General features: G+C 45.3%; 1 protein-coding gene across 1 annotated transcript; it reads right to left on the reverse strand.

The window, feature by feature from the left end:
- Positions 1 to 4041: 4041 nt before the first annotated feature.
- PtA15_4A786 (uncharacterized protein) lies at positions 4042 to 4272 on the reverse strand (the record flags this gene model as incomplete). The annotated part of the gene is made up of 1 exon (XM_053168705.1): positions 4042 to 4272. The coding sequence occupies one exon, from the start codon at positions 4270 to 4272 to the stop codon at positions 4042 to 4044; it is 231 nt and encodes a 76-aa protein (XP_053019888.1).
- Positions 4273 to 12175: the final 7903 nt, after the last annotated feature.

Here is a 12175-nt window from a genome sequence, read left to right on the forward strand (position 1 = left end):
CTAATTTGGTAGTTTCTTGGTGTTTCTGCCACTATATCTTGGCACAGCAAGGGAGTTCTTCAATGATATTTGTACCAAAATGATCAAATGCCCTGCAAGATTCATTGTGTACCTTGAATGACCACAAGACCCCAAAATGCAGCAGCTACAATGTGATCAGGTGCCAAATATCACTAATTTGGTAGTTTCTTGGTGTTTTTGCCACTATATCTCAGCGCAGCGTGGGAGTTCGTCCATGATATTGGTACCAAAATGATCAAATGCACTCGAAAATTCATTGTGTACCTTGAATGACCACAAAACCCCCAAATGTAGCAGCCATGATGTGATCAGTTGCCAAATGTCACTAATTTGGTAGTTTCTTGGTGTTTCTGCCACTATTTCCTGGCACAGCGTGGGAGTTCTTCCATGATATTGGTACCAAAATGATCAGATGCCCTCAAAGATTCATTGTGTACCTTGACTGACCACAAAACTCCCAAATGTAGCAGCCACAATGTGATCAGTTGCCAAATATCACTAATTTGGTAGTTTCTTGGTGTTTCTGCCACTTTATCTCAGCGCAGCATGGGAGTTCTTCCATGATATTGGTACAAAAATGATCAAATGGCCTCAAGGGATCATGGTTTACCTTGAATGTCCTCAAAACGTCCAAATGTAGCAGCCACAATATGATCGGTTGCCAAGTATGACTAATTTGGTAGTTTCTTGGTGTTTCTGCCACTATATCTTGGCACAGCAAGGGAGTTCTTCCATGATAATGGTAAAAAAGCAATCAAATGCCCTCAAGGATTTATCGTGTACCTTGAATGACCACAAAACCCCCAAATGCAGCAGCCAAAATCTGATCTGTTGCCAAATGTCACTAATTTGGAAATTTCTTGGTGTTTCTGACACTATATCTTGAGAGATTTTCAGTCAGAGAAAGGGGTTTGATGTGGTGAGAGTTTCAATCTTGAGGGTTCTTGAGATTGGACCAAGGAGCAAAGGTTGGTCTGAGTAGTTTGGGCTCTGACTTGATGCTTTATTTCAAATCATAGGGGCAGAATATATGTAGTCACAACCAGAGAGCCCCCTTGCAAGATACAAAGGGGTCCTAGGAAAGTAGAACAAACAAAACAATAAAAGTGTACACTACAAAGATTAGTAGCATACCCAGTGAACAGGATAAATGAAACTAGCAGAATGCTAGAGTGACAACAGGATAATAAAACTAGCAGACTACTAGAGTGAAGATAAAACTACCAAGACAGTAGAATGAAAGAAAAAAACATAAGTTGAGTGATCAATAAACATTAAAACTACTTAAAATAAGCAGAGTGATAATGATTGAAGATATTGAGACTTGTGAGCGGAAGTAGAGCCTAGAATTCTGACGTATCTTAGCGCAGTGTAGGAGTTCTTCCATGATATTGGTACCAAAATGATGACATGCCCTCAAAGATTCATTGTGTACCTTGAATGACCACAAAACACCCAAATGCAGCAGCCACAATCTGATCAGTTGCCAAATGTCACTAATTTGGTAGTTTCTTGGTGTTTCTGCCACTATATCTTTGCGCAGCGTGGGATTTCTTCCATGATATTGGTACCAAAATGATCAAACGCGCTGAAAGATTAATTGTGTACCTTGAATGACCACAAAACCCCCAAATGTAGCAGCCACAAAGTGATCAGTTGCCAAGTATCACTAATTTGGTAGTTTCTTGGTGTTTCTGCGACTATATCTCAGCGCAGGCTGGGAGTTCTTCCATGATATTGGTACCACAATGATCAAATCCCCTCAAAGATTCAGTGTGTACCTTGAATGACCGCAAAAGCCACAATGTGATCAGTTGCCAAATGTCACTAATTTGGTAGTTTCTTGGTGTCAAGACCCTGACAAAAATATGCTCAACCATGTTAAACTAATTTCAACATGCCTTATATGCATGTAGCATACCAAGGATGATATGCCAAATCTTCAAGAAATTTAAGGTCACACCAAATTAACAACCCAGGAAGGATGGTATTTTGAGAGAGGTGAAGGGTCAATGTTTCCCTTTTTTGACAAAAAGTAGATTTGGAGACTTCTGATAACATCAATGGTTGAAGTAAAAAAAACAATTCAAAATTTCTGAGACCCCTGAGCCACCCTGGATTAATCCTAAAACTTGCAATGTCTTTTTTTCAGGAAGAACAGAATGGTGTATGTAGAAATTCATGAATTTTATCAGGGAAAAAAAAAGATTCCTGTGGCTTGAAGCTAACACAGGGGGAAATTGAGATATTATAGAAGATTATTAAGGCAACACGGGACACAGACAAAGGTATCAAGAGGAATAAAAACAATTGATCAATATACGCTTTACCAACGGTGGGTAGTTACGGTACGGTTATTGGTAACGTACCGATATCGTAACGTTTTTTCTCTTGTTACCCTTACCGTTAACCATAAAGGAAGTGCGTTACAATATCGCACACCCAGGATGTATGCCATTTAACATCTGTTACAATATCTGCCCGCATGGAGGGGCAGATATCGGACTGAATATGATCCAGAGGGGGCCATTTGCCCCTCTTTATCTTGTTAACCGGTGGTTAACGCGTTACGCTACTAGTAACGCAAGTAACGCACCAGAAAAATCAGGCCCGTTACAATACGGGCCCGGGGTTACAACTAGTCGTTACTAGTAGCGCTAACGCCTGAGCGCAGTAACGGCAAGTGTTACGCTACGCAGATAACGGCGGTTATTGTAGCGTATCGTAACTACCCACCGCTGGCTTTACTGATCAATATACAACATCACAAATTCATCCATGTTGGTAGTGATTGGTGCACCAACACCATTCCTATATTGATAACAGGAAAGTTGTCAATCTCAGCCTCCAATATCAGATATCTTGGGAAAACAAAACACTCACTCCTTGGAGTCACTCTTGTCTTCCAAGGCCTCTAACAAAGCACGGCTATCAATGAGCCTTTGGACAGCTTTAGCCTCACGGACATGAGCTGGACATTCCAAAGAGCCTGTTGGTTTAGAGTGGTTGACCAACGCACGGAACTTGTATTTGAGTGGTTTGATCTTGCGGGTACACCATGGGGCGCATTCCTGGAAATGCCCTGCATCCCGCGAACATTTCTCACTGAAAAATCTCCAGAGGATGTCCAGAGGGCATCCAGCGGACTTGAGGGGCACTGAGCATCACTTGGACGCTTCTGGAGGACTCGAGGGGCACTGAGCATTACTTGGACGCTTCTTGAAGCGTCCAAGTGATTCTTGGCACTTGGAAATGTCCACTGAACATCAAAAAACACCATCCAGCGGACACTCCCAAGTGAGAGTGTCCGATGGACATCTTGATGTTCCACAAAGCTCAGCATCCATTGGACACTCCAGCCAGAGTGTCCGATGGACACCAAAACCACTGTCCATCAGACACTCGATCAAGAGTGTCTGATGGACACCATAACTCACTATCCATTGGACACCCAAGCTGGAGTGACCAAAGGAATTTATCAATTCAACCATTGGAAAAAGTCTCCAATGGCTGCATCTTGTACTGTCTAGATTTTGACAGTTCAGGATGTTCAGCTGCCTGTTGGGTGGCAAGAGGGTCTGCCGTTGCAAACTTGACCCTATATGGACTCCGTTTAGAGACCTTGCACCAAAGGCATGATGTCGCAGTTGGTTGTGGACACCGCTTACCTCATACTGCAACCTGCAAGCGCGAACCCCAGGCAAGCATGTTGGTGTTTGAGCCCCACTTAGGCCATGCCCTCCCCCCCGCACCTGTTCCCACCTCCCCACCCATCTCCATGGCCCCCCGTGATGAGCGCGATTGAGTGTACATACCAGATCACTGTTGGATCTCCTACAATTTTTTCCAACCTGGTGATAGTGGCTGATATCCGGTGGACGTTTGCATTCTGGCGGGATGTCCGCCATTGCGCAATGCAAGTGGCATCCAGCGGATGTTTCCTGCAGCGCCAGAGCTGGACATCCGCAAACATGTCCATATACATGTCCGATCAACATCCATGACAGCCTGTGATGTAGGTCAGTTGTTTTCAATGGCATATTCGTTGTATTTCTCCAAGACGGAAACCCAATCGTTGGCCCCCAGGGGAAGTACGGATTTAACACATTTGACTAGTTTGGTGGAGTCTTCAGCGGTGTATCCTTTGGAGCCTTTGGCACGGCCAGCACGCTTTGAACAAGGTTTGGAAGGAGCTTGTTGAGTGCTGCAAGCTTGGGAGTTCTTCTGAGTGCTAGATGGTTGGGTTGGCATTTTCAAGGGATTGATTTTGGGGGATTTCAAGTGGTTGAAGGAGTTTGGTGGTTGGTGTTGTGACACCACTAGAGTACTCAACTACGACACCTGTCACAGACTCATGTAGATAGACTATTTAGTTCTTTCTCTCTCTACTTGATGTAAGTACTGAATCTGTCAAGCTATCCGCACAACAGGTTATGAGCCTCTCAACAGAGTAGCTCGCAGAGATCAAATCAAAAATCACACGTAACCGGCACCAGGACGAGCATCTTTTTACCCAGTAGTTCCTCAAGAACAAGCACCGTAGTCAACTCTGACGAGCAATCGTAGTCCGCCGGCGAGCCGCAAAAGTTAAAATAAAAATAAAATCAAAACGTCACCGTTTCCTCTCCATCTCGACGCTTGGTTCCTTCTTTTACCTTACAATCACCCAGTCCCAACAAAACCTCAAAACATACATATCTCAATAAATATATAAAAAAAAAAAAAAAAAAAAAAAAAAAAAAAATTCTTTTCTCTTCTTCCTGATTGATTATCCGACCGAACTCGGCCTCGGGAGTTTTGGTCCCATCGTAATCCCTAGTCTTGTGTGGTAACGCTCACGGGTAAATTCTTAGTTTACTACTCTCTAAGCGAGCCCGTGGTGAATATCCTGCAGATATTTACGTTGGACTGATCACCCATAGCCACGGTGCCACTGAAAGAGCAGTAAACTGAGTTTAAACTTTGTGGGTAGCCCAGCAAGTCGGGTTGTGGTTCTACTCGACCTTGGAACGCCTACACCGACCGTGGACAACTTCCCCTTTCTTTCTTTCCTCCTCATTCATCTGTCTATCCTTCCGCCACATCTCATTGCATCCTCAACAACCCATTCCAAGATGTCCGATAACAAACTGCCTTCCGGACGTTTGTACCCGAAACCTCGTCTAGGAGCCATACCCGGCCTACGAACAATCAATCGCACGACGCCCAAAAACCCGACAATGCAAAGCGTCCTGGGACCCCAGCTCTCGTCGAATGACTTCTTCACGAGAAAACTCGGTCGCATCCCCCCCAACAACTCCCATGATGAGGGACCGTCATCACAAGCTACCAACAAAGGCAAGGATTGTGAACTCTCGGACGACATGCCGGAAGAAACAACCTTCAGACCCAGGTTAACCGGTCGGGTCCTTGGATCATCGTCGACAAACTGGCGCCGCACTGAGCCACCCCCTCACCTTGAAGAGCCTAAGGCAGACAATCCGGTCCCGACTGCACCGGAACCTGTACAGGCAGACTTCGCCAGCCTGGTAGCAGAAATGCGCTTTCAACGCGAACTCGAACTAGCTCGTCTGCAGGAAGACCGGGCTCAACGAGAAGAAGACCGAGCCCGTCGAGAAGCCAATGAACATTGCGCCAAAAGACGCAGAGAGTTGGACGAGGATGCCAAAATCTCAACGATTATCAATGCGGCCGTCAATAAACTGGACACTGAAGACATTCTCAAACCAGACGGATCAAACCTACGCCGCTGGGAAGATGCCCTTCGCTTAACCGCCTTCGAACGTTTCCATGATCAACTTTTCTTTACCCCATCCGAAGACACCGTAGTCGACCCTTACCACGAGAAAATTGCCCGCGGATTCATCCACTCCTTGGTACACGCCGATCTGTCTTACGATCTGGTCGATTTCACAAGCTCTGAAGAGGTCTACAAACACCTCCTCTCAAAGTTTCGGATTGTTAACCGAGCAAAACAACTCCATACCTGGGAGGCACTGAAGAAGATTTCTCTGGCCGACTATACGAGCTCCGCTGAAGCAATCGCGGCAGTTGATCGATGTGCGAGGACGTTTTGTGAACAAGGTGTTGATTTAACGTGGGACACGATTTTCAGCTTTGTATTTCAAGGCAATCTCCGCGACCACCTCGGTCCTGTGGTCGATTGTAAAGTTGATCTATTCATGGAGACCCATGAATACGAGTCACCAACCTCAGGTGACATTCTCAGATTCTGGGAATCGGCGCGTACAGAACATCGTTTGGCGGCCGAAACAGGACGCTCGGACCCGTCAGCTTTATCCGTTACACTAGCTAGCGAACAGAAACCTAGCGCGGCAGGACTCGTTTCAGGATCCGTTTCAGGAATCGTTTCAGGATCGCCCGCCATTGAAGAGATCTCCGCAATGGCGTTGACCAAACCCCCCAGCTGTTACATCTGTAAGCAAGTTGGACATATCTCCCCCAACTGCCCAACCAGTCGAAAGAATACTGCCAATCCAAAGCCTATGACTCAGCGTCCTGAGTCGCGACAGAACTTCCCCCCATGCTCTGTCACTTATAACTTCGACCGCGTACCTTACATCAAACCCATCCAACCCGAAACCAGAACCTCTTCCCGCCCCCCTGTGTCAGGACAACTCCCTGCCCCTCCTCGTCGAACTACCCCTTCCTCCGGCAGACCACCTTCTTCCACGACTCAAAGCCGAAGCGTCGAAACGCGACAGATCAACCCCAATCTGTTTGCTGAAGAGGAAGGAGATGAGGCCGAGTACATCTTTGAAAACAAAGATCTGTCTGCGGAACCCTCCGGGCTCCGTTTCAACCTGCGGGAAATGACAATCGAACGCGGAGGGCAAGAAGCCCTGTGGGACTTGGGAGCCTCGGATAATGTCACCGGTGACAGGTACGCGCTCCACGACTTCACATTGCTGGACCAGCCGATAGCGGTGAAAGTAGCAACTGATTCAGCGTGTGATTACATCACAGGCATGGGTACCTTGCGATTTGTTGGGACAAACAAGGCGATCATCGTAGTTAAGAAAGTCTACTACTGTGAGCGCGCTCGTTCTACGCTTTTATCTCTAGCGGCATTCAAGAAAGCTAATGCTAGTTTCAGGGTCACCGGCAACTTTGACTCCATCGATCTAGTTTCTCCAAGTGGACGCCTACTCCTTAGCAGTGTTTTTGATCCTCGAAGTAACAGTTGGCCTCTCCCTTTTCCTATTCGAGCTCCTGTCCTGCCGGCTTCCATCGACTCAAAGAATGATGCATGTAATACCCTGTCTACTGCTATTGAAATTAAATCCATGTTCAAGTCCCCAAATCTCGTTGAACATAGTCAGTTCACGTGGCACCCAGAAGAGCTGACAGCTGATGAGAAGACCCTTCTCTTTTGGCACCGCCTTTTTGGGCACGCAAGTTTAAGGAAAATAAGAAGATTGGTAAAGCTACAACTAGGATATGGTCTCCCAACGAAAATGCCCACAGGCTCCATCAAATGTCCAGTGTGTTCAATCTGCAAGGCAACAAGAACGTCGGCACTGGGGCCAACAAAACGATGTGTTGACAAACTTTCAGTGGTATGTGTCGACCTGATGGGTCCTTTTGACACACCTACTATGACAGGCGGGAAGTACGCACTTACTGTCAGGGATGTCTTCACCTCCTACAGCGAAGTTTGGATCTTGAAGGCGAAAAGCGAAGCAGCAGAGATGCTGATGCAGACAATCAACCAATGGGAAACTCAGCTCAGCTCCAAAGTGAAAATCCTGCGCTCCGACAACGGCAGAGAATTTGACTCCAAAGCTTTCGGCAAGTATCTCACCGACAAGGGAATCATTGCTGAAAGATCTCTTCCGTACCATCACTTCCAAAATGGAGCAGCCGAGAGGTACAACCGAACCGTCGCGGACATGGGCCGTAGCATCCTGTGCGATAGTGAACTAGGAAGGGAGTTCTGGGGATATGCCTTCATGTGGGCAGCCTGGACTCTGAACCGCATACCAAACCGTATCACCAAAGAAAAAACTCCCTACAAAGTTTTCTTTGGAGATAAGCCCCAACTCGATCGTACACGCGTATTTGGATCACGGGCGTTTGTGCTAGTGGCACCGGAAAAACGCAAGAAACTTGACAACAGGGCGGTCGAGGGTCTAGTTGTAGGCCATCTGCCAGAATCCAAGGGATGGACGTTCTGGATCCCGAAGAACAAGGCACTCATATCTTCAGCGTGGGCAGACTTCGGCCGCAATACACTACCATCTACACCAGAGCCGCCCGGGAAAGGAGTTAGCCCTGAAGCGAAGCCACCTCCAGTTCCTGAGCCGCGCGCAAAACAGCTGATACTCAACGACTTCAAGGACGAGAAGTTGGTCGAGGAGCAGGAACGACTAGTCGACACATGCCAGGAAACATGTGCGGACAACTCCGGCGATGTCCCTCTTAACTTCAAAGCTGCCATGCGATCGACGGAAGCGGCAGAATGGAAGAAGGCGATTAATGTTGAACTAGAGAACATGAAACGGAAACACGTATGGATTGTTCGCCGCCTCCCAACCAACCGCCACAAGCTCGGCGCGCGTTGGGTATTTGCAAAGAAGATGAACGAGGACGGGTCAGTTAGATACAAGGCCAGATATGTCGCCAAGGGTTACAATCAGAAGGAGGGCACGGATTTTGCCCACACCTTTGCTCCTACGGCGACCTTCACGTCAATGCGAATTCTGTTATCCATCGCCGCGCGCAACAACTGGCCGATATACAACTTTGATTTTGTCGCGGCTTATCTTAACGCGCCAATCGATGAAGAGGTGTGGGTCCAGGCCCCAGAGGGACTGGATGTAGGAGCAGATGAAGCCTGCCTATTACAACGAGCGCTCTACGGCACGAAACAGGCGGCTAGGTGCTGGTGGAAGCATCTCAGTGGGACACTAGCAGATCTAGGCTACGTGTCCAGTTACTATGACTCTAGCGTATACACTCTTAGCAGCAAGAAAGACAAATCCATCATCTGGGTACACGTAGACGACGGCATAGTAACGGGATCATCCGACGAGGCACTTAAGTTAATTGAGACACAACTGAAAGGGAGCCTTGAGATAAAATGGAATGAAGGCCTAACTAGTATGGTAGGAGTAAAAATCAAGAGGACAGAAGATGGGTTTGAGCTCACGCAACCAAATCTGATCAATAAAATTCTCAGAGACCATTGGGATGGTACAACTGTTCATTCCTCCCCGCTGCCCAAGGGGTACTCCGCGAATACAGACCCGGAAGATCATGGGTCTAACGGCAGTACCTTCCTATCAATCATTGGAGGACTGAGCTATGTTGCTGTGGGCACACGTCCAGATATTGCCTACAGCGTGAATTATCTAGCACGTTTCTCTGGTCGACCAACAACCATCCACTGGAAAGGTATCCGCCATCTCCTTGGCTATGTTGCAGAGACTAAGTCAACCCCTCTCCGGATCCACCCATCCAAAGACCAAGTACACCCGGTAGAATGCTACGTGGAAGCGAACTGGGGCGGTCCTAACTCCAGGTCTACTTATGGTGTTCTCATCAAACTGTATGGTGCACCGATTATGTGGGTATCGCGCAGGCTTGTGACGGTGGCCAGCTCAACGTGCCAAGCCGAGTATATGGCGCTTGGACACGCGACAAGACATGCGCTGTGGATACGCAATCTTCTCTTCGACATTATTGGGGCGCACTTCCCAGTAAAAATATATTGCGACAACCAGTCGGCAGTCAAGATTGGGTGTGAAGATGCATCCAACAAACGGACGCATCACATTGAGCGAGAATTCTACATTACAAACCAAGCACTATACGAAAAGAAGACTTCTCTCACATGGATCCCGGGAACAGATCAAATCACAGATGTACTCACTAAAGCGCTAGGGAAGTCGGCGCACGCAAAATGTGGCGCCATTATTCAAGGTTTTTTGTCTTAATGTGTTTTCTTTTCTGTTTGTCTCTACCGTACCTACATTACTTATAAGTTTTGTTTCTAGCTGGTTTCATGATTCTATACAAATTTCTTTTTTTCTCTTTTCTTTCCTTCTTGTTTTAGATGCAGGTTTCTTGTCGAGGGGGGGGATGTTGTGACACCACTAGAGTACTCGACTACAACACCTGTCACAGACTCATGTAGATAGACTATTTAGTTCTTTCTCTCTCTACTTGATGTAAGTACTGAATCTGTCGAGCTATCCGCACAACAGTTGGGGCTATGTGCCGTTGGGAGGGAGTTTGATCTAGCTGCTAAAAATCTAGCCGCTGAAAAGTGCGTGTAAAAATCTGGCTTGACAAGTGCCAAATCTGACTTTACATGGCTGTGTAAATTGAAGGGAAGTCCTCCAATATTTCTAGAATGGTACATACAAAATCATCACTTGAAAGTTTTATGATTTTATGATATTATGTATTGAAAATTTTATGATTTCAATTTTAAACACCATAGTATATGGTTTTTCTAGGGATGAGTAAGGCAAAGGAAACAGAGCTTCAACAACCACTGTGTTCAAAACCACCATTCTGGCCCTTCATGATCATCACAAGTTGAGATGAATACTGTAAGGCAGGGTTCTTTTTTGGCTGGGCCTTATAGCTGGTGCAAAACAAAGGGCCAAGCCCGCTTGCTACCTGTTGTGCATATTGAAAATGAGGAGAAGTGTGATGGAGCATCACCATAAGACCAGGCGTAAAATCATGTGGGAGATAAATTTGGAAGAGACAATGTTTTTAGGAAAGACTAGAGGCCAAAGCAGCTTTGCTGCTGCAGATCCCAATTTAATCATTCTAAACTCGTTTTATAATTCCCCCTCCAAAAAATGTATTTGGGTCTATACTTCACACCACTCTACAAAAATAAATAGTCACATCATAAATGAAATCAAACATGACATCCTCACATCAACACTTCCACACCTTGCAAAGGTCAATTTCCTGTGGTATTTTTGTATTTTTTCTGAAGTCAAAATGATCCTCAGACTTTAAACTTGGTCAAGGATCATTTCAATCAATAACACAGCAAAAGTGACAAACCTAAAGAGGATAATTTTGATAAATTATCTTTCAAAGCAGAAGGCCCATATATTAATACACACAAAGCATAAGCAAGGTCAAAGTAAATGACCAAAGTAGTAGGATCTATGAATGAATGTGTCAAGGAGGTTACACAGATTCTGATGATGAAATGACAAAATTATGATGATCAAAAGCAAATTAAAAATAGATTCCTTTATAATTAATAAAATCTGCAACTTCTGGGCCCACGACCTCACCCCCAAAGCCTGCACTGCGCCTGCAAATACAATCCATCCACCAAACACCTAAACTCAATCATCAGGAAAGGCCTTGATGTGTCATCACAGCCAATATCCCTGGAAATATGAGAATGAATGAATTTTTGTACTTCTTGCATGTCTGATTCATAAACATTACACATGAAGTGCCCCAGCCACCAAAACCTTTTCCATGCAGCAAACTCTGATTCAATTGAATTGAACCTACAAACCTGACTGGTTTCAGACAAGACACACATATGAGATCAATTTAGTCTAATAATGCACTATTTGTTTCAAATAAAATCTTGCTATTCATTATCCCGGTTCACATTGGGCCAGGACCAGCAAAATTCTAATTAAAATTAACTTCATTTTATTTCAGTTCTTGCTGAAAGTTGGACTCTCACCACCTTTTTTTGGCTTTTTAAGATCCCAATTTTATCAAACAGCAAGATCAATTTTAGCTGGGGACTTGAAATGCCCCAACATGAACTCACCTATTGTTTCTCCATTGAAAAACTAAAACACAAACAAATAGCATTTTTTCAACCACATCACAATACTTCTATCTATCAATTCAAGATATTAACATTTTGATATCTATTCATGCATGTATTTTATTTTTCTTGTTTAAAGAGAGTGTATGCCTTTTCTTTTACTGAGAGAAAGAGAAAGAAACAAAGAGAAAATAAACTAAACAGAATAAATAAGTGTGTTTAAGCCATCTTATAGATCAACAAAAGAGACAATAATACTGGCACAAAAACCAAGCACCAAACAAAAAAAAGAGGGCCACAGAAAGTAATGCCCAAATTGGAAGTACCATTTATTCGCGGGGTCTTCCAGGACCTCGGCGGGAA

Source organism: Puccinia triticina, chromosome 4A (genome assembly GCF_026914185.1).
Source record: "Puccinia triticina chromosome 4A, complete sequence".
NCBI lineage: Eukaryota > Fungi > Basidiomycota > Pucciniomycetes > Pucciniales > Pucciniaceae > Puccinia > Puccinia triticina.